The 23,096-nt window shown below is 54.3% G+C and overlaps 1 protein-coding gene across 1 annotated transcript; it reads right to left on the minus strand.

Annotated features, from left to right (window-relative positions):
- Positions 1 to 299: 299 nt before the first annotated feature.
- On the minus strand, positions 300 to 23,011 carry COLGALT1 (collagen beta(1-O)galactosyltransferase 1). The gene is made up of 12 exons (XM_061421630.1): positions 22,649 to 23,011; positions 21,177 to 21,287; positions 20,310 to 20,427; positions 13,754 to 13,888; positions 12,382 to 12,586; positions 10,377 to 10,496; positions 5,296 to 5,372; positions 5,116 to 5,222; positions 4,739 to 4,871; positions 3,033 to 3,160; positions 2,058 to 2,264; positions 300 to 1,877 (listed from the first exon to the last, which is right to left on the minus strand). Exons 1-12 carry the CDS (start codon positions 22,915 to 22,917, stop codon positions 1,610 to 1,612), a joined length of 1,878 nt encoding a protein of 625 aa, XP_061277614.1. The 5' UTR covers positions 22,918 to 23,011; the 3' UTR covers positions 300 to 1,609.
- Positions 23,012 to 23,096: the final 85 nt, after the last annotated feature.

Consider the following 23,096-nt stretch of genomic DNA (forward strand, 5'->3'; position numbering starts at 1 on the left):
AGGGTCTCTTTTTTGGAGACTCCAAACTATGACAGCGCTCTCCTCACTCTGTCATCTGAGACAGTCCTGCAGCTGCCCCTATAGGCCAGAGTGCGGCTGGCCATCTGTCGTCCCTGCGCTATTCTGGGTGTTTCACGGGGCGCCCTGGGATACCGGCTCTCATTCCGCCCTCACCCGCCTCACTGGCTCCCCGCCAGCACCTGGTCTCCTCCCACATCTTGGTCTGAAGCAGGGGGTGGCGAGTGTGGGTGGTGTGTAGGCGATGAGCAGACCATCGGGCCAAGAAGGGAACACAGATGTATGTGAAAACCCAACCAGGAACATTTAATAAAAAAATAAGCAAGTTATCCAGGACCTGACCGGGACAGCAGTTAGTTACCCCTCAGAGGACAAGGCACTGCTGGCCGGTTCTGACATTCGTCTCAGGCTTGAAGGCACGGTGAGTCCTCCAGGCTATGCTGGGGGACGTCCTGCCCAGGCCATGGAGAGCGCCCCAGTGCAGCGGAGCCCGTCCGAGGCCCCAAACACATGATCCCACCAGAGGCTTGGACAAAAGAATGCCATCAAGCAGGTAGACCACACCTGAGATGCAGGGCAGGGCGGCCAAGCAACCGAGGACAGGGGCGTCCTCACCCCCTCCAGGGGGGCTGGGTCTAGGGGAGCGTTGCAAGAGGACATGGGGTCACGGAAACACGTGGCTCTCCCTCTTGAGGGAAGAGTCACCCCTGCTCCTGGGCAGTGGCGGGGGGGATGTTATATACACACATTCCAGGTGACGGGGGTGGTGCACCAGAGGAGTCAAACTCAGCCCCACCGGGAGCCCGCGAGGTCAGGCACACAGCAGGCACTCAATAAGTGCTTGCTGCATGAAGAAATGGAAGGACTCATCTATCTCTGTGGGGGTATCAAATGGTGACTGAACAGTTGTCATCCTGCTTTCTGCATCACTACTGCAGGAGATGCTCTCTGGATGTGTGGAGAAGAAACCAATTAGAGTGAAAAGCACCTTGATTATCTTCAGCCCTAGCACCACGCTCAGCTCCCGGCACACAGCAGGCACTCCATAAATGCACCGAGTCAGTAAGAGCTTTTGTGTCACAAGTACCGGGCACAAAGTCGGTGTTCAGTATGTGTTCAAATAAGTGGAAGTCTGCCTCACTTGTCCCAGAGCCTGGGATGGTGCCTTGCATACAGTAGGCACTCAATAAATACTCGCATGAATTGAAACAGTGAATGTGTATCACTAGGGCGTGATTCTTGACGGGGGATCGATAACGCTTGATGACTGACTCCATCACTGATGGAGGGAGTAATCAAACCTCATTCACTGCCAGAGCAAGGGAACCTGGCACCCTGTGACCAATCCAAGTGTTGGGTGCACCCAGAGATGAACAGTTCCCACCCAGTCCGCCTGGCATACAGTAGGCACTCCATTAATGCTGCCTGCGTGCACGTGATTGCTGAGCAAGAGCCGGCTGGACGCTGCCCTGTGCGGGGAGCCCTCCGGGGCCTGCCAGGGGCCACAGGGGCCCCACCGTCCCCAGTGGGCGTGTGGGGGCCAGGCCAGCGACCGCTGCTTTGGCTCCACGGCCACCGCCCCTCAGAGCTCTCAGAGCTCATCCCGGGCGGCACTGTCCAGCGGGGACTGGAGCACGTCGGAGTTCTTGGCCTCGCGGCTCAGGGCCTGCTGTTCCCGCATCTTCTGGGACTTGGCGCGGTCCCAGTCGGTCTTGACGTGCTCGTTGTTCCACACGACTGAGGTCTCTGTGTCGCTCACGTACCCGTCGTCCCCTGTGTAATGCGTGGGGTAGATGAGCAGGGGCTCCACGGAGAAGGCGCGTAGGTCCCGAGGGGAGAAGTGGGCCTTGTATTCAGACCTGCAGGGGAGGAGCGGGGTGGGGGTGAGGCAGATGGAGACAGAAATGCGTGGCGAAGGGGACTCATGAAGGAAGCGGTAGAGAAGCCCCCTCCTGGGGCCCGCGAGCCTCACGCCCCCTACCCAGGCCAGCTGCACAGCAAGACCCCAGCTCCCCTTGCCCACTGCTGCCCCCTCTCACACTGGGTGCTTGTCGAACATGACTGGCAAGAACTCGTCCACCGGCAGCATTTTGGAGAGCGGCCGGGCAGCCAGCAGCTTGCGGGCGCCTTGCAGGGAGATCACGTAGGCCAGGGTCCAGTACGAGTAGTCGGCCTCCACCAGGTTCCTCACGCGGGGCACAGCCTTCTCAGGGTGCTCCACCTGCATCCGCTTCCGGCCCACGTAGCTGGGGTGCAGAATGGGGGCTCTGTCACCCTCCGCCTGTCTACCTGCCCAAGAGTGCTAACGCAGGGAGCCACTGAGCCGCTGTCAGACCCTGGGGTAGGGGGAGCTGGGGAGCACTGAAGAAGCTGGTGTGACTGGACTGGGTGAGAACAGGCCCACAGAGGTCTAGGGCCCACAAGGAGGAGAGTAGGACTGGGAAGGAAGTTTCTCTGGGTTCAGGGGGCAGTGGGACGGGTGAGCAAGGTGGTGGGTTCAGGTGAAGCGGTCAGGAGTGAAGGGGACCCATTACTACTCATTTTAATGACACTCTGGTGAGTCTGAGGCTCAGAACCTGGATCAGGGCTCTGCACAGCAGCGGGGGGAAGCAGGGTGGGATGAACCAACCCACCTACATGAGACTGTTCTGGAAATACGTTGGCCACCCTCCACCTAGTACTGGTCTAAGACCCAGGCTCCCTTGGCCACACCCCACACTCGGCACCAAAGGCTCCGCCCTGCTCCCAAGCCTTGACCACACCCACCCAGGCCACACCCCCAAGTCCTTTAGCCACACCCACAGGGTTCCAGGTTAAATCTTAGCCACACTGGCTAAGTAAGAGGAAGGCCCCAGTCAAGTCTCCAAGCCCTGAGAAACAGCTGGCAGGCTTCCAAGACCCCCGACTTCCAGGTCAAGTATGAGTCCTCCTGCCAACCTCCCACAAGACCCAACCTATTAACCTGCAAAGGCCCTCAGAGCTAGTCTCCAGGCCACCACGCAGGCCCGACTCACATGAGGTCCCAGTCCAGACCCTCCCGCTCCACATCCTCCATAAGGTTCATCAGTCGCCTCTTGAAGAAGATCTCGAAGCGTAGGTCATCCTCAAACACGAGTGATTTCTGCAGCCCGCGGTCCACAACCTGAGGGAGGAGGCCCACTGAGATCCTGGACAAATCAAGCCCAGGCCTGACCCCAAAGCCAGTTCTGCTTAAGAGGTCTGGGGCACCAGGAAAAAAGCAAAACACACACACACACACCACCAGAAGTTCAGATCTACCTCTTGGCCAAAACCTTCTCCTTACAACTTGGAAGCAGATTCCACAGCCTCAGCCTGGCTGCCCCTTCCCACCCCAGGGCCTGGGCCTGGGCCTGCCCTGTGCCTTTGATACAGAGCACCCTTCTCCCATGCAGCAGCAGGCAGGATCCCTCTCACCCTGCTGGCCTCAGTTCCAATGTCAACTAAAGAGATCCTTCGTGACTATCACCCAAAGCAGCTAGTTGAGGACGATTCATAACCCTGGACCTCTCCTGTAGGTGCCTCTCACTCATTTCAACGTTAGTCATTTCTCTGTGGTTTAGCATCAGTCTCCCCAGCTCCCAGGGCTGTGAATCCCCTGTGGGGAGCTGGGTGTGTCTTGGGGGCTGTCGTGTCCCCTGGACCAGCACCAGGCTGGGCACGCAGTCAGTACTTGACAAATCTTCCGTGAACTAATGAACTTGATAAGCTTCATGACTGAAGAAGACTCTGTCTTCTTCATCTGGGAAAACGAGGCTGAGATTGGGAAATGCCTTCCTTGCTCACAGAGCTCACCCCGCTCAGAGGCAGGGCTGGACTTGAACCTGGATCCCCTCTGGCTCCATAGCTGCCTGGACACCGCAGCCTTTGCCCCGTACCTTCCATGATCAATGTCAGAAAAAGAGAGCAACCTGGGCGAGAATGCACTGCCTCAAATACCAAATCTGACCTCAAGTTGGATGGCTCCAGGTTCGAAGCCCCATCTGGCATCCTCGCCCATCATAACCTTTCCCTCCCAGGGTGTCTGATGAGCCTCTGTGGCTAATGGGATACCAATGTGTGGGGTGTACATTAGTTAACATCACCATGGCTGGTGCTCCAATTAGTAAGCTCTGAGCACGGTGCACAGACTCTAGATACTTGACAGTGGCTGGGTATGAAGAGGCTTCACTTGGAGGTCCAGGGCCTCAGACCCCACCGTTTCTAGAGTCAGGCTCACCCCTCCTCAGACTCAGGACTCACATCTGCACAGTGGGAGGATGGCAGCTGCCCCACCTGGGGTTCAGGGGCCACATTCACCCAAGAAGAGAGGCTGAGTGTCCTTCAGTGGTTTTGGAAGCCTGCCTGGGGTGCAGGGGATTCCCTCCCTGAGCTGTTAAGAAGCCCAAAGAGGGGACTTCCCTGGTGGTCCAGTGGTTAAGAATCTGCCTTGCAAAGCAGGGGGACACGGGTTTGATCCCTGGTCGGGGAACTAAGATACAGCATGCCGTGAGACAACTAAGCCTGCGAGCCACAACTAGAGACTCCGAGTGCCGCAACTGGAGAATCCCCCAGCTGCAAGGAAAAGCCCCCACGTGAAGGGAAGATTCTGAGTGCTGCAATTAGGACTAGATGCAGCCAGATACATAAAAATCATAATACATAAGATGTTTTTAAATAAAAACAAGGGCTAAGGAGGGTCCTGACCCCCTGCCAGACGTACCTCCTTCCAGATGTTATAGTGGCTGAGGAAGCAGCCCAGTTCGCCCTTGGTGAGGGGCCGCCCATGGTAGGGGTCCCGGTAGCCCGGCAGCATCTGGATGCCCAGAGCCTCCACCTGGCTGGTGTTCATGGCTCTGCAAGTGTGGAGGGGTGGGGGGCAGAGGAAGACTGTATCTATCCACAATCCCACCAGTGAGCCTCCCTCCCCCACCCTCCCCCACCCTCCCCCACCCCATCCCGGACCGGATGTGGCCTGCCTGGGTGTGGCCTATACCCATGCGTACCCAGCCAGCGTCAGACCCACGCCGCCTCCGCGGCCATCAGGGTGGTCTACACCCACCCGTGGCGCCACCCCTCTCCAGACAGGGCTCAACTCACTTGCCGTCCACAGCCTCCACCAGCCGGCACGCTATCTCCTGCTCTTCCAGGGCCCGCAGCATGCGTTCCCGCCGGTCCTGCCGCCGCTTCAGGTTGATCATGAAGACCTGCGGCCCACAGCCTCTGTTGTACCCTCCGGGCTGGCCCCCGGCCCCCACCCCGAGGGAAGGCCCGGCCTACCTCGTCAAAGCCCATCTTGTCTGGCGTCTTGGTGGGCACTGAAATGAACCGCGAGGGCTCCGAGGGTGGGTGCTTCACTGCGGGGCAGCAAAGCCGAGGGGTCACCAGGCGGTCATGGAGACGGAGGGCTCCAGCCTCGCTCCTGATGGCCCCTCCCCAACCTCTGCATGGTTCCGTGTCACCCCGGGCTCCTCAGCCTGATGCTAGAGACCCTGCCTGACCCAGCCCCGCCCACAGAAGCAGTGCCAGTCTCTCTCCTCTGCCTCTTACCCACTCTGGCTGTTGGCACTGCTCCAGACTTACCCATCCCCTCTTCCTGCCTCTGGACCTTTGCACATGCTGTGCCTCTGCTGAAACCCTGTTCCTCCCTTGTTTCCTTTCCCTGAGTTATCAGCTAAGATGTCTTCTTGGGGTAGGGGGCGATGCACCAACAGGAGTCTCCTGACCTCCCCAGGCTGAGTCAGGTACCTCTCTGGAGGCCCCCACAGCACCCGGCCTTCCATCAAAGCCTCATTCCGCAAAGCCTCATTCTGCTCTAAGTCCCAATTCTCTGATTATCTCCCATGAGCTCCACCAGAGGGACACCAGGTCCACCCACCCGCGTTGGCTCCCTGGCACCCAACAAGGAGCTCGGCACAAACTCATAAAACAAGCAAAGGAATTACATTCCTCATCTGTGCTGTTGTTCAGTCGCTCAGTCATGTCCGACTCTTTGCGACCCCATGAACTGCAGCACACCAGGCTTCCCGGTCCTTCACCATCTCCCAGAGTTTGCTCAAACTCATGCCTAGAGTTGGGGATGCCATCCAACCATCTCATCCTCTGTCGCCCCCTTCTCCTCCTTCCCTCAATCTTGAAAGTGGACTAAAAAACCTCTCAGAGGTTTCTATCATGAGACGATCCCATGAAATCACATGTTATTTTGGGTTAAATTGTGTCCGCCCTCCAAAGATATGCTGGCATCTTGATCCCCAGTACCTCAGAAGGTGACCTTATCTACATATAGGATCTTTAATGAGGTCATTAGGGTGGTGGGCTCTAATCAATATGGGCGTTCCTGGTAGCCCAGGCGGTAAAGAATCTGCCTGCAGTGCAGGAGACCCAGGTTTGATCCTTCGGTCAGGAAGATCCCCCGGGGAAGGGAATGGCTACTGACTCCAGTATTCTTGCCTGGAGAATCCCATGGACAGAGCTGCAGTCCATGGGGTCACAAAGTGTCAGACACGACTGAGCCACTAACATATACACGTGGCTGTGATCAGTATGATTGGGGTCCTTATAAAAATGGGAAATCTGGACACAGAGACCTCCACGGAGGGCACACGGGGTGAAGATGCACAGGGAGCTGGTGCCGTGTGACTGGAGTGACACATCTCCAAGCCCAGGGATGCTAAGAAGCTCAGGGTGGTCATGATCGCTCCCCTTTTAGCTGCTGTGGGCAGTGCTCAAACCACATCCCCAGGGCCCTGTCTTGGCCCATCCCTGATGGTTTCCCATAGAAGGAATAGATCCACAGGGGACTGTGAGCCTGCTGAGGCCCAGAAAAGCCCAGCATGCCAGTGAGTGTAGCATCCACCTCCCCAGGAACAAAGGCCCCGTGTGAGCTAGCAGGGCAGACACAGGCCCCTCTGTCTGGGAGAGACCTGGGTGAGGCCCAGAGTCCACCCGGAGCCTCCCACCTCGCAGCCTGGGCCTCCTCCTCTAGGGACACTGCACCCTGGGGCTTCTTCCTATTCGGGACCCATCACAGCTCCCTGCCACCTGCTGCCATCCTCAGGGGACCTTGGGACCCAAAAGGGCAAGGCTTTGGGATCTGAGAATCCGGCTGCAAAGCACGTTCCCTCTCTTTCTCAGTCTCCGCCTGCCTCCTTGGGGTATACGTGTGGGAAGGATCTGCCTGTGGGAAGTGGAGGTATCTCTTTATCCTGTCTTATCAGTTCTGGGGAAATGGAACATATTAAAGTCCAGAAAGAACAAGGCAATGCAGCTATGTCACAGTGACAGAAAAATGCAACACCCCTAGGGACTTCCCCTGTCATCCAGTAGCTAAGAATCCGCCTTCCTGTGCAGGGGATGCAGGTTCAATCCCTAGTCGGGAAACTAAGATCCCACATGCTCGGGGCAACTAAGCTGGCACACGGGCAACTACAAAGCCCGTGAGCTACCGTGGAAGATCCCACAGGCTGCAACTAACACCAGACGCAGTCAAAGAAAAAAAAAAATTGTAACATTGCTAGACCTATTATAGGGTGAAGGATTAAACTTGACCACAGAACAGTCTGGCCTTTGCTCTCTGCTCCTGGGTAGTTGAAGACCTTGGAAATATCTTTATTTCAGGCCTTGGGCTATAGTGGGTATCTATGCCAACAGTGTAATTTAGGGTGGGGGTCTTGGCTCAGTCTCTACAGTGACTGGAGATGGGGGTCAGCCACGTGGCAGTCAGCTGTATCTGTAAGAGCCCCAGCATAAGCCCTGGACGCAGAGGCTTGGGGAGCAGCCTGGCTGGAAGTACACCATGCGTGTTGTCACGCGCTGGTGCTGGGAGAAGCAAGCACTGTCCACGCGACTCCACAGAGAATGGACCCCAGGAGTCCCTGTGCTTGGAATGCTCCTGGACGCTGCCCCACACGCCTTTTCCCTTTGCCAAGATGGCAATTTGTGTCTTTTTGCTGTAATAAATTGTGAGTTTAATAGCTTCAGCTCTGAGTACTTCTAGTGGATTATCCAACCTGAACATGTTCTTGGGGACTCCTGATGTAAGAAGTGAGAGCAATCTTGTAGGTATCTCCTAACTTTGCACCCACAGAAGCATGTCTAGAACTCTCTGCAATGCTGGCAAACAAGAAATGCCCTACATGCCCCAGAGAAGATGGGTGAAGTGACATATGGCACAGCCAAGAGTACATAAATCTGTAGCTGAACATCTACATGGAGTATGAGACAGCAAGGCAAGGGAATGAGTCACAGCCACACTCAGCAGCCAGTGGCAGCAGACAGGGACGCTGCGTGGACGACACCACGCTTGAGCAGCACACGGTGTGATTCCACTGATGTGAAGCACAAAATGGGAAAGCCAGTCAGCTGGAGGATTCAGTGGGGACACTGGGGAGGGTCAGGGCTTGGTCTGCATCTGGATATAAAGGGATATAAAACAATCATCACACTGCACACCCATGACCCGTTACTGCTCTGTGTGCTAAAACTCAGAGAACAGCCCTTATACTGAGCCAAGTGTATGGGGCCAACTGGGAAAGACACCCCATGAGCAGGCAGGGAAGGAAGCAAGTTGCTGGATTCCCCATAAACAGAGGGCATCTCTCTGAGGTTTTCTGTAAGCTTGAAATTTTATTGTAAGAAAGATCTTTGAACACATGTAAAATCACATGCATAGCCTGGGACCAGGTACCCACACACAGGTAGAGAGAAAAGATGGTTTTCACAAGAACTGTGAAGAAGGATTTGCACAAATATCTGAAACTTCCAGACCCCCTCCTTCTATCTGTCCTGCGTAATCTGCTCGAGCCCTCAAACAGGAAAATATTCATGCCTCTGTTGTGTGTGAGTTTATAACAGTGGAGTGAACGGTTTCCTAACCAGAAACAAGAATATATGTGAAAATTTAAACTAGGACCATTGATAGTAGCCACAGAGAAGCTTCTCAGGGCCCAGTCACAGAAAGGAGTTGGCAATAAGCAGAGATCCACCTCTTGTGACTATGGTGGGGTTGCCATGCTGGGCCTGGACAACCACATGGGACAGACACTTGGGTGTTGGGGGCGGGGTGGGGGGGTCTTCGCCCTGGTGACCTTGCAGCCTCCAGGTGTTATCTCAGAAGACCCAAAGTGTTAAGTGTTAGTCGCTCAGTTGTGTCTGACTCTTTGTGACCCCTGTGGACTGTGGCCCGCCAGGCTCCTCTGTTCATAGAATTCTCCAGGCAAGAATATTGGAGTGGGTAGCCATTCTTTTCTCCAGGGGATCTTCCTGACCCAGGGATCGAACCCCGGTCTCCCGCATTGCAGGCAGATTCTTTACAATCTGAACCACCAGGGAAGACCCCAAAGCCCCCTCCAGAGAGCAGAGTGTCATTCCATCTTCAACCACAAGGGGGAGCCATAGACAGAACCTTCTAGAAATGGATGGGGTGATGGGGACTGAGCCCCGGGAAAGGGGCCTGGCCCTCCAATCCTCTCTCTGTGCAGTGGAAGGAATCGCTGTGCTGCTTCACAGGCCTTCACAGGGAAGTGGGTGCTCAGCACAGGGCCAGGCCCCCACAGAAGAGGATGTTGCTCCATTGTCTGGTTGCTTCAGAGACTCCCCAGCTGGGGGAGAGGCCCCTTCCTCAAGCAGCCTCAATGGTGACTCAGCCCTGCGCACTCAGCCCACCTCACCAGAGGTACAGGTGCTAACATAATAGCCTATGGATTTATTTGTATATGCATTAGAAAGACATCAGCTTGTAACCACAGTAAAAATACATATTAAAGTTTCCTTTTCAAAGTGTATTCAAATAAAAGAAAGTGTCCGATAAGATAAACATTAAACAAACAGTGGGTCTGGGGGCTGGCAGGGGCATGGGTGATGAAATGGCTGACCCGGCCATGCACGCAGGGTCATCAGTGAAACCTCCTACCTCCCGTGCTCCCACACCCTCCACGGCTCCTGCCTACCCCTGGGGACAAGACCCACTCCTAAGTCCAATGTCTGATGCCCCCACCGTGGCCCTGCCTGCTGGCTCTGTACCCCTTCTGCCCCACCAACCTTGCCTGTTTTCTGAGCTCACAGCCCTTCCAGCTGCCCAGCTCCTGCACGTGCTGCTCCCTCCGGCTGCAATCTCCCTTCCAGTAACTCACCCTGCATCTTAATACCACCCCCACCAGAAAGCTCACCCTGATTTCCCCAAGCGTGCCATGCATAGCTGCTTGCAAGCCATAAGAGTGGGGACAACTGTTCACACTGGATTCTCAGTGCCTGGCAAAAAGACTGATGCCCAACAGACACTCAATCAGTGTTCACGGATAGATGAGAGATGGTGGGGAGAGGGAGACAACGTGGCCCTCCTGGGGTGGTGCGAACAGACTCACCCATGACCTCCAGCTGCACGTGCATGAAGCTCTCGGCCTCGTCCTGGAGGGTGCTGTGTGACCGCAGTGGCACCGGCAGAAAGCCATACACTTCCTTGTTGCAGACATACATCTGGACCTCTGGGGCCAAGCAAACAACCATGAGAATTGAACACAGAGCAGTAAGGCCTCGGAGGCAGCCTCTGAGCAGCAGCATTAGCCTCACTGCCCGGCGTGGGGCTGGGGCATAAATGGGTCCAGCTGTTCCCAGCAACCAGCAGAGACCACCCCAGCACTCCATCTGGGAACTGGAGTCAGAAGAGGGGTTCACAGTGCCAGGCGAGAAGACAAAAAAAAACTCCACCTTGCATGGGTACTGACAGTCCCTGCAGGCTTCCATGACAAAGCAAACCACAGAACGGTGGGTGGACAGCAAATACTCACATTTATGCACAGAAATGAGATGCAGTCGGACAAACCATGAATATCATTACCTCTGTCTGTGTTTGTCCTCCTCTGAATAGCTAAAACATTTTTTTGAATGGTTTAAAACTTTACAACAAACATATATATATTTTTAAAGTGATGATCCCAACGAAAATGATTTTCATTCAAGGTGTGTGGGTGCTAAGTCGCTTCAGTTTCGTCTCACTCTTTGTGACCCCATGGACTGTAGTCCATCAGGCTCCTCTGTCCATGGGATTCTCCAGGCAAGAATACCGGAGTGGTTGCCATGCCCTCTTCGAGGGGATCTTCCCAACCCAGGGATTGAACCTACATCTCCTGAGGCTCCTGCATTGCAAATGGATTCTTTATTGCTGAGCTACCAGGGAAGCCCTTCATTAAAGGGCCAGATAGTAAATGTTTAGGTTTGTGGGCCAAACTGCTCTATCTCAATAACTCAAGTCTGCCTTCAGAATGTGCCCAGAAAGGGCATGGAAGCTCTGCACCCCTCGCCACACCTTGCCCCATGCATCTCTTCCTGCAGGTTGTTCTGGGATTATATACAGTTTTATAATAAATAGTAACCTAGTGAGTAAATGAGTTTCCTGCATTCTGTGAGCTGCTCTTGCAAATTAGCAGAACCCAAGGAAGGAGTTGTGAAACCTCTGATTTATAGCCATTTGGTCAGAAGCATGGGGGCTTCCCTGGTGGCTCAGTGGTAAAGAATCCACCCGCAATGTATGCAGGACACGCAGGAGATGTGAGTTCTATCCCGGGGTTGGGAAGATCCCCTGGATGAGAAAATGGCAACCCACTCCAGTATTCTTGCCTGGAGAATCCCATGGACAGAGGAGCCTTGCGGGCTACAGTCCATAGGGTTGCGCAGTCAGACACAACTGAGCAACTGAGTATGTAGTAGACACAGGTGACAACTTGAACTTGTGACCAGCATCTGAAGCAGGAGAGGGGTCAGTATTGTGGGCCCGAGACCTTAACCTGTGGAATCGGATGCTATCTCCAAGCAAACAGAGTCAAAATTCAAATAGAATTGAGCTGAATTATCAGACACCTTGCTGGTGTCCTAGAATTGCTGGTTGGAGTGGGAAATTACCCATCTCCAACACACACACATGGGAGTTGGATCCTAGAACCCAAAAGACATTCTAGCCTGTGTCCACATGAATACAAGTGGTGGGCTGGATTTGGCCCACGGGCCATGAGTTGCTGACCCATGTTTAAAATAAGTGACAAGTCAGCATTCAGTGTTCTCTTTCTCGTAAAAAAAATTTTTTTTTTGCCCTAAGTATACAATTAGAGAGCAATTATGCTCAACTATAGATAACTGGAAGAATATAGGGAAATATCAATAAGGAGGTCTTAAAGACCTGGGGAGTGAAGTCACCCAGCAGAGCTAGGGCTGGAGAGAGAATGGGTCCTGAGGATATCACCTGAACACCTGGATACAGCTGCACCTGAAGTCATCGCTGTACTCTATAGTGCTGGTTCTGTGAAACTTCTGTGGGCTGATAATTGGTCCCAAAGAACCAGACACCCCATGATGGCAGATCCCCCGTGGGCTCACCTGCCTGCTTGCAGGAGAAGGCAAAAACAATGATGTCATCAAAGGACCAGGTGTAGTCAGGGTGCGGAGGATAGAAGGCCAAGTTCCTGGATGCCGCCTTCCGCAGGTCGATCAGGAAGGTCGAGTGCACCATGGGGACTGCAAAGCAGCCCCGGCGTTCCCGCTTGCGGATGGGGATGTAGGCAGGCGTGCGCTTGTAGTAGCCCTGCGGGGAGTGGAGGCAGAGTTCTGTGTGGGGGTCCCTAAAGGGGAGGCTGGAGACCAGGACAATGGGAGGCCCAGAACACCTGGAGGGTAAGACCAGGTGTCAGCTTCTGGCTGTAGTGGGCATCCCCTGAGTGCAGAGCTCTGGGCAGGGCCAAGCAGTCTCCAACCCCCAAACCTCAGTTGCTGGGCAATGGCAGAGAACACAGGGAAATAGTCACTCACAGACCCAGATCAATACTTCTGATCTGAAAGGCAGCATTTGGGAAGGGAAATTAAAAACCTGAAAAGGGACCAGATACCTGAGCTTCTTTAATTTTATAACTAAAACACCAGAAGTGGGACTTCAAAAAAGTCAGGGGGAATCTTTTAGAAGTTCTAAAAGCTTCTGGAACAATCTGGAATTGTTATCTCTCTTCCTTGTACCCTTTACAAATTGGAATTGTTAGCATATAAATTTAGACTTCTATGAATACTTTAAAATATAGACACCACTGAATTATTCACTTTTAAAATGGTGAACTTCATATTCTACAAATTATATATCAATTCAAAACAAAAAGATAGGAAGAGATAAGATAGGTCAGCATCCTAGCTCTAGCCACCTGGCCCGCTTCCAGTGCCACAGCCCTGCTCCAGCTCCTGTCCCTCACTCCCTCTGGCTTTCCCTACAACCCCACCCTCAACTCTGGGGTGGGACGATCAGAGCCTGGCATTTTAATGGCTTCAGTAATTGGTTCAGGTGAAGGAGATGGGACAAGGTTCAATCATAGTGAACTAGCTGAATGCTGCTGGAATTATTCCCCAGGAGTTTGAAAATGAAGTCACTCAAGGGAGGGAGGAAGAGGAATGTTGGCTGAACACATAGATCAAGCCATGCCTGAAGTCCTGTCCTGGCACTACCCCGTCATAGCTATGTTTGCATAGGCAAGTCACTCCCCCTCTCTGTATGTGTGTTTCTGCCTCAGAGTACTGGTGCCTGGGGGCAGCGGGCAAGGTGGAAACAATCGCAGACCATCCCCTAATTTGAGGATTGTCACAATGGTGTTTATAAAATGGTCACGAAGAGGCAGCATGGTAATAAGCTAGATTTCAAACCCAGCCCCTACTTGCTCTGTCTAGCCCCCACCACCCCCAGGCCCCTGCCCTACCCCAGCAGCCCCCTGACCTGGGATGTCATCCCACACCAGAAGTTGGAATACGCAGCTCGGGAATCCAACATGGGGGCCACCACCGTCTTGTTCTCTGCGATGAGCAGGGTCAGTGTGTCAGGGTTGAGGATCAGGTTGTCGGCGTCTACAAACTGCAAAACACCCAATATGGCATCAGCGTGGGCCATCAGAGTCACCTGGGCTGACATCAGCGTGGGCCGGCAGAGACACCTGGGCTGACATCAGCGTGGGCCGGCAGAGACACCTGGGCTGACATCAGCGTGGGCCGGCAGAGACACCTGGGCTGACATCAGTGTGGGCCAGCAGAGACACCTGGGCTGACATCAATGTGGGCCAGAAGAGTCACCTGGGCTGACATCAGTGTGGGCCAGCAGAGACACCTGGGCTGACATCAGTGTGGGCCAGCAGAGACACCTGGGCTGACATCAATGTGGGCCAGAAGAGTCACCTGGGCTGACATCAGTGTGGGCCAGCAGAGACACCTGGGCTGGGCCATGGCTTGGAACAGCTGGGGCCGAGGCTAGGGTCCCGGGGGCCTGGGGTACCCTGAGTAGCACACGCAGCCTTGGAAGCCCCCGTGCTTCTCAACAGACAGCTCTGACCTAAGTCACCAGCAGAGTTACGATCACATGATGAAATACACTACACGGCAAGAGAAGGGATGGGCCACACGGCACAAAGCAATACAAACGGGCCCCATGCACAGTGCTGGCGCGACCCCGGAAGTGACAGCGGGTACCACACGGCTCCATTTGTGGGAACTTTCAAGATGGGCAGCGCTGGTTGACGAGGAGGACGGCTGGGGCAGGAGCCGCCTCTGCAGGGATGGGCCGGGAGAAAGACACTTTTTTCTGTGTGAGTTAAATGCCAACCAAAAATTTTGTAAAAATAGGATCTTTACGTAAGGTTCTTTTTTTCCTTTAACACTTTGAACATTGGAGTAAAACGATGATCACTTGTTTGTGGAAACCTGGAAGGAAATTCACCAACCCACAGACAGGGTCATCACAGTGGGGTGTGCGCCTGCTGGTGCCCCCCGTCAGGCCACATGACAGAGCTGTTCATCACACGAGCTGGGAACAACTCAGGAATCTAGCCGTGGAGAATCAGCTACAGAAACTCTGGCCCTGTCCCACTGTCTGGCTACAGAGTCGAGACAAGTGAGAATCAAGCAACAAAACACACGTAAGGATCTCTCTATTGACCCGGATGTGAAAACAGATCACAGTATATTACAGAGAGCTGTCAAGAGGTGGGATTCTTGGTTTTTCATTGTTTTTTTTAATGCATCTAGTCCACAGAACATGCTTTCCGTTACCCACGCAGGGTTTTCAGAATGCTCGAATCATTTGCTGCAAACAGCAAACACTAGAACCCCAGCCTTCTCCAGCAACACGGGAACGGCATTCCCACAAGGCGAGGCGCAGCTGCAGGTGGGAGGCGGCTGCCCAGCCACTCTGGACATTTGAATCTGCGACCTTGGAATTACACACAGTGAAAACGGCCAGTCTGGTGGTTTCTCCGCAAGTGGAACATTGAGTTACAGCAAGTTCACTCAGAGATACAGAATGGGGAAACTGGAAACGTGGACTTGAAGGGACATTTGTTCACCATGTTTAGCAGCATTATCCACAGAAGCCAAACAGTGGCAACAACCACGGGTCCATCAGCGGAGGAAAAACAGAATGTGTTCCTTTCACGCACAGAACATGACTCAGCCGTGACGAGGCATGAGGCAGGGATACAGGCTGCAACACGGGTGAGCTCTGAAAGCACCAGGCTGAGGGAAGTCAGCTGCATAGCTTACGAAATGCCCTGGACAGGCCAGACACAGAAACACTCAGCAGATCACTGGTCCCCAGGGACTGGGAGAATCAGGGGTGACTGCTCATGGGCACTGGGTTTCCCCTGGGGGTGATGTAAGCTGGTTTTGGAACCAGACAGAGGCTGTGGTTGCAAAGCATGATGAATGTACTAAACGCCACTGATCCGTACACTTGAAAAGGGCTAATTTTATGTTATGTGACTTGTACCTCAAGTAAAAAAACACAGTCAGAAAGTCAGTCTCTCTAGGAGGTGACATTACAAGGTATGTTTTTTTTTCCTCTTAAACTAATTCTTACTGTTTCTTGTGTATTTTCTTACACGTAACACCCACAGTATCCATAAAAAAGAGAAAGAGGGCTTTTTAATAATAATTTTCAAACACTAGGGACTTCCCTGGTGGGACAGTAGATGTGGATCTGCCCGTCAGTGCAGGGGGTGGCGGGTTAGATCCCTGGTCTGGGAAGAGTCCACGTGCCGTGGTGTAACTGGGCCTGTGTGCTACAACTACGGAGCCTGCCACCCTCAAGCCCATGCTCCGCAAAGAAGAGTAGCTCCTGCTGGCCGCAACTAGAGAAAGCCCACGTGCAGCAATGAAGACCCAGGGCAGTAAAAAATCAACAAATAAATGCATGTACTCAGGTACTCAGTCATGTCTGACTTTGCAACCCCATGGACAGAAGCTCTCTAGGTTCCTCTGTCCATGGAATTTTCCAGACAAGAATACTGGAGTGTGTTGCCATTTCCTCCTCCAGGGGATCTTCCCAACCCAGAGATGGAACCTGGATCTCTTGAGTCTCCTGCATTGACAGGCAGATTCTTTACCACGGCACCATCTGGGAAGCCCCAAATAAACGCATAAAATTATTAAAAAAAAAACAACACTCAACAAATGATTTCACATTCCAATATGGATTACCAAAGCCCTCAGTTACAAAAATACATCCGTGTGTCAAAAGCTGCTTTGAGTTCTGAAGCAGATTCCTGAGTTCCACCCAGGTTTGCTGAGGGAAAAAAGTGAAAACCAGCCAACCTCAAACCATGAAAGCGAAACCCAGGGAGGCAGACAAGGTGGCCCTGGGCTGGATGGTGCCAGGAGGTCTGAGCCCACCTCTGTCCCTCACTGATTCTGAGACACCACCCAGCAGGCTGTCACTTCTCTAAGCCTCCATTTTCCCATCTATAAAATGGTCTGATAAGGCACCAAGTCACAGGGCTCCCAGGAGGAGCCTGTCACCTCCTTCCTCCTCCCAGGAGGTGGCTCTGTCCTCCCCACAAGGCTCACGCCAGGATGTGAGGTCCTTCTGGCACCCAAACATCCAGCAGGGACTGTTCTCTCAGCCTCAGAGCACATCCTGAAGCCACAGCCCCACACCAGCGCCCACCCTGGCCTCCTGCTGCCGCTATTCCTGCCCAATCGGCCCTGCCCCCAGGGCAGCCACAGGAACTTCTAAAAATCAGAAATCAGAACCAAGCCCTCCCCTGCTCACATCCTCCATGGCTCCCCATTACCCTCAAAATAAAAGCCACATCCCTCCCTCTTGGCCTGTACAGTCCAGCCCCCACCCACCACCTCAGCATCACCCCCTCCATCGCTCCACTCTGGCTACATTGGCTTCCTAGCCAGTCCCAGAATGTCCCAGACTTGCTTCCTGCTCTGTTCGCTCTGCCTCAGACATTGGCCCCCAGCTCCCACTGAGGCTGGCTCCTCTGCTCCTTCAGGTCTCTACTAGGGCCCCCTCCTAAGGGAGGTCCCCAACCCCCGGTACCTGTGACTGTGACCTTATTTGGAAGCTGGGTCTCTGCAGATGTAATTAAGATGGAGTTCATCCCTCTTACGCTGTTGGTGGGAATGTAAGTCGGTGCAGCCACTATGGAAAACTATGGAGACGGCTCAGAAAACTAAAAATAGAATGACCGTATGATCCAGCAATCCCAGATCCGGGCATATATCCAGACGAAACTCTAATTCAAAAAGACACATGCACCTCCCTGTTCACAACAGCACTGTTCACAACAGCCAGGACACGCAAACAGCCCGCATGTCCATCAGCAGACGAGTGGATACAGAAGACATGCATATACATGATGGGACCATGCCATGCGCAGCAACACGGATGCAGCTAGAGAGGATCATACTGAGCAAGGTAAGCCAGAAAGAGAAAGGCAGACACCGTATGATATCACTTACATGCAGAAGCTAAAATACCGTACCGATGAACCTGTTCCATAAAACAGAAACAGATTCACAGGCTTTGAGAGCAGACTTGCGGCTGCCCAGCGGGAGGGGTGGGGGTGGGAGGGGCTAGGGGTACAGGATTAGCAGATGTCCACTATTATACAGAGAGTAGATGAATCCCAGGGACGGTGGAGCCTGATGGGCTGCCGTGTCGGGTCGCACAGAGTCGGACACGACTGAAGTGACTTAGCAGCAGCAGATGAACAAAAAGGTCCCACTGTATAGCACAGGGAACTATGTGCAGTATCCTGTGATAAGCCACAATGGAAAAGAATATAAAATAAACAAATAAAACAATAATCACTTTAAAAAAGAGATGGGATTCATACTACATTAGTGAAAGGGTCAGTCTCCAGTCTGTCCGACTCTGTGATCCCGTGGACTGTAGCTGGCCAGGCTCCTCTGTCCACAGGGAGTCTCCAGGCAAGAATACTGGAGTGGGTTGCCATTTGCCTCTCTAGGGGATCTTCCCGACCCAGGGATTGAACCTGGCTCTCCCATACTGCAGGCAGATTCTTGACCATCTGAGCCACCAGGAAGACCATACTAGATTAGTGCATGCATGCCAAGTCGCTTCAGTCGTGTCTGACTCTTTGCGACCCTATGGATGGTAGCCCGCCAGGCTCCTCTGTCCATGGAACTCTCCCGGCAAGAATCCTGGAGTGGGTTGCCATGCCCTCCTCCAGGGGATCTTCCCAATGCAGTGATCGAACCTTTGTCTCTCTGGAGCTCCTGCACGGCAGGCAGGTTTTTCACCGCTGAGCCACGGGGGAAGCCCCATGCTAGATTAGAGTGGGCCTTAAATCCAGTGACTGGTGACTTTATAAGAAGAGATCACGTGATCACAAAAGCACAGACTGCAGGGATGTTGCCCGCAAGCCAAGGAACACCTGAAGCCTCCAGAAGCTGGAAGCGGCAAGGAAGCCCCCTCCCCTAGGTTTCAGACTGGACTGCGGGCCTCCAGAAGTGTGAGACAAGAAACTTGCATCATGGTAAGCCCCTTGGTGTTGACCCTTTGTTACAGGAGCCCCTGAACGCTGACCACGCTCTCAAGTGTCTTTCAGGGCACTGGCCGCCTTCTGATATTTCCTCGTTCGGTTTTGTTTGCTTTCTGGTCACATTCACCTTTCCTGGGAAGCTAGGAAGGTGGGGCTCAGCTTGTGCTTATCGTCACTGTGTCCACCAGGCCTGGCACGAGGAGGGCACAGGGAGTGGCTGATAGACATACGCTGATTGATACATTAAGAAGGTACAGACCAGAGCTTCCCTGGTGGCTCAGCGGTAAAGAATTCACTGGCCAGTGTAGGAGACACAGGTTAGATCCCTGATTCAGGAAGATCCCACATGCAACTAAGCCGGGGCACCACAGCTATTGAGCCCGAGCTCTAGAGCCCATGGACGGCACCTACCTAAGCCTGTGCGCCCTAGAGCCCGCGCCCCACAACAAGAGACGCCACCGCCATGAGAAGCCCGTGCACCTCAACGAAAAGTAGCTCCTACTCGCCACAACTAGAGAAAGCCTGCATGCAGCAACTAAGACCCAGCGCAGCCAAAAATAAATAAAGAAGATAGAGACCAGCACTTTCCTGGTGGCCCAGGGGCTAAGAATCTGCCTGCCAATGCAGGGGACACAGGTGCAGTCCCTGGTCCAGGACAATCCCACATGCCACAGAGCCACTCAGCCAATGTACCACAACTACTGAAGCCCACGGGTTCCAGAGGCCGTGCTCCACAACGAGAGAAACCACGGCAATGAGGAGCTCACGCACCGCAATTAGAGAGTAGCCTGCACACAGCGCAGCCAAAAACAATTTTTTTAAGACAAGGAAAAGATCTTGGGGTCTGGTGCATAGATGGGAAACCACCATAGGCACTGTTAGTCCGACATTATTACATTTAACCTCTAGAGAGAGTTAAGCTCAGTGGTCAGTGCCCCCTGCCCATCACACCAAGTGAGGGGACCACGCCTGGTCAAGGGGCCAGGCTGAAGGAGCTCACAGAAGACTCGTGATCTGTGGGTATGTATCCCAATATTGCACTCAAACCTCAACCAGCCCCTTCCTGCCAGGGGCCCAGGAGGGGGAAGTGAAAGTCAGGGGTCAGCAGCTCAGTGTCGCCAACATCCCCCAGGCCCCACCCCATCCTCCTGCTTCTCGGAGTCACCCAGAGGTCATCACTGTGACTGGGCAGAGATATCAGATCACTGGTGATGGTGATAAAAGGGGAGATGAACAAGTGTCCAACCACGGGGGACATAAAAACCCACTCACTTCTGATGATTAAGAACCAAGGTGGCCTAGGATCAAGACCCAGCTCCTCCACTAACCAGCTGTGTCACCTCTGATAACTCACTTCCCCTCTTAGAGTCTCAGTTTCCCCCTCTTTAAAATGGGGTTAAGGTTGGTCTCTGAATTCCACGGCTCCACCTTCCCTTGGAAACGCCAGACCTTCCACCGGGGACCCCTGGGTTGGGCGGCCGAGAAACTCACCAGGATGTAATCAGCCCACATATCCCGGGCTGATTTCAGAGCCGCCTGGCGCAACTTCATGACATGCTCGTAGCGTGAGTCAGACCAGTGTTTGGGGCCCTCCTCATCTGGGTAGGACCTGCGGAGAGGCAGCTGTGATGGGAGAAGCACAGGGCACTGTCGGAGCCCAGAGAGGCCTTGAGCTGGCTGAACTCGGGTAGTCAGAGAGGGCCTCCCGGAGGAGGGGATGTGTAAGCTAGATCTGAAGGCTGGGAAGAAGCAAGGACAAAATAGAGGAGGACGGAGGTATGGTGTGTCCCAAGTAGGGGACACGATGTGTGCAAAGACCCAGAGGGGAAGAATGCTGGGAGAGGGGTGAGGGGCAAAGGGGTCTCTACTGCCTTGTAGGGACACGCCCCCATCTCTGAGGGAGGGGGAGTCGAAGAAACCTGGGAGCCTGTCCTCCTAGACTCCTAATCTGGTTTGGGCAGTGGGTGGGTACAGAACTAAAGCCTAAAAGAACGAAAAGAACTAAGTCCACGTCAGCCAAGGGCTCATGGGGAAGGTAAACAGCTGAGCTAAGAGAGATAAGGAATAAAGCAGCAGGCGTCCACCACAAAGCCCAGGGAATGAAGGAATTCCAGGTGGAATAAATAGAGGGGGTAAAAGTCCAACCGGAGGATTATGGCCCACTGGGGAAGCTGAAGGCGAGGTGGGTAGGTAGCCAGAGCCAGTGCTAAAGACTGCAGAGCTGGACTGGAGCGTCAGGGGCTGGAGGCAGGGGGCGGGCATGTCTGTCTCGGGACAACGGGAGCCATAGAGGGTGTGTGAGCAGGGACACAGCCAGGTCCAACTGGAGGAGGGATCAGGGCAAGGCCTGGCGCTTACCTGGGCTCCTCCGATGGCCGCCACTCCACAGAGTGGTACAATCCCTTCACAGCCACCAGCCACTCCCGAAGCACTGCCGAAGTGTTGTCTGCATTGTGGTCTGTGGCCACCCTGTAGGCAGAGCAGGACAGGGAGTGAAGCGAGGGAGACGGAGGCAGGACAGGCAGCAGGAAGGCCCCAAGGGCTGCCACACACCAGCTGGGCCTCACACCAGCGACACAGCCCTGGGCATGACACGCCCCCCACCACGCCGTTTCCTCATCTGTAACACAGGGGGTGAGGACTGGGCCCACTTCCCTGAGTTGCAGAGGGGACTATTTTACAAGATCATTTTGGAAAAACACAGTAGACATGATGCCAGTATTCTAGGGCATCTAGGATCTTACAACCATATTCGCTACTAAATATGAACAATTTAGTAAAAATACATTTATATCACACAGTCCGGTCCTGCCTTCTTCAACTCTCTCCTGTGAGTAGTGGGGTTGCTGTCACTCATTCAAGAAACATTTCTTAAGCACCAACTAGTGCTTGGATTATCTGGACTGGAGGGAAAAGGAATATTTGGAAGCCATCAGCGGATAACTATTCTCCGAAATGAATTGTTCTTTAGTTGACGACAACAATAACACTGATGACAGTAATAACAACAAAATCGAACAAAATTATTATTATAATATTCACAACTCGGGTCACTGATGCCCAGCACAAGGGCTTCACACTCATTAACTGGTTCATCTTCAAAAACAACTCAGAGTTATCTTAGTATCCCCACTTTTCAGAAGAGAAAACTGAGGTAGGAAGCAATGAGTCACCAGCCAGATTTGTTCCTGGCCCTGCCCCATTCCGCTTCCAGGAAGGATCTGCTCCCCCCCTACCCTCCGCCAGCCGCCGGGCACCCCACCCACCCACTCCAGTACTCAGGAGGCAGGAAGTCTGATTGAGGCTGGGCTCAGGGATCAAAACGGCAGCAGGAGCGAAAAGACGTTCAGTTAGTAGAAGTGCAATGTGGGCCACGGCAACGCCCCAATGCAGGGGGTGGTTCTCAGGCTTCCCATCTTTCAAGCTGTGAGTGCTCCCAAGTGGGTTAAGGGGTTAGTCTCGGGCTGCGCGGCACGGGTGATCCCGGATATGTCCTAATGGGAGTGGGGGCAGGGAAGCCAGTAGGCGGCAGAGCAGTGGCTCGCCCCACCCTCAAGGGGCCAGCGGGCTCAGCGCGGTTCCGCCGGTGCTAACGCGGCGGAGAAAAGCAGGCAGGAAGGCACACGCAGCTCTGGTCCGCTCTGATGCGGGACAGCAAGCAGGGCGCGCGGCGCGGTTCTGGCCCGCCCGCCCGAAGGAGACAGCAAGCAGAGAGCACGCGTGGGTCTGGTCCGCCCTCCCCAGTGCGAAGACAGAGAGCAAGGCGCGGCGTGGACCCGCCGGGACGGGGACAGCAGGCCTGATGCGGAGCCGGTGGGCGCCGCGCTCACCACAGCGCCGTGCGCTCCCGCGGATGCCGCAGCCGCTCGAGCGCGCCCAGCGTGGCAGGCAGCGCGTGGGCCGCGTTGCGCGCCAGCAGCGCGATCAGCACTCGCGGCGCCTGCAGCGGCGACTCAGGGCTCCAGCGCTCCTCGGGGAAGTAGGCGGCGGCGCCGGGCGGGCCCCCCAAAGGCGGCAGCGCCAGCGCCAGCAGCAGCAGCAGCAGCAGTACCGGGAGCGGCCGCCCGTGTCCCCTGCACGCGCGTGGGGCCGCCGCCATCGCGCCACGAGTCGCCTTTAAGCCGCTTTTCTGCCGGCGTACGCGGATCGCGCCTTAAAGGGGACGTCAGGACCCCGCCCCTGCTGCGCGCCTTAAAGGGGAAGAGAGCTCCAGGCGGATTCAGGCTTTAGGGCCTGCCTCCAAACGGTCTTAAAGACACAAAGTGCCTTGTACCCTCA

The sequence above is a fragment of the Bos javanicus genome, chromosome 7, assembly GCF_032452875.1.
Source record: "Bos javanicus breed banteng chromosome 7, ARS-OSU_banteng_1.0, whole genome shotgun sequence".
In the NCBI taxonomy this organism is placed as follows: Eukaryota; Metazoa; Chordata; class Mammalia; order Artiodactyla; family Bovidae; genus Bos; species Bos javanicus.

Bases quoted from the DNA above. Each gene is read 5' to 3' on its own strand.
- COLGALT1 (XM_061421630.1), bottom strand. From the start codon at position 22,917: ATGGCGGCGGCCCCACGCGCGTGCAGGGGACACGGGCGGCCGCTCCCG. The intron at 21,288-22,648 runs GTGAGCGCGGCG...CTCTGCCTACAG, and splicing joins CGGGAGCGCACGGCGCTGTG to GGTGGCCACAGACCACAATG. The intron at 20,428-21,176 runs GTAAGCGCCAGG...GCCTCTCCGCAG, and splicing joins CGGCCATCGGAGGAGCCCAG to GTCCTACCCAGATGAGGAGG.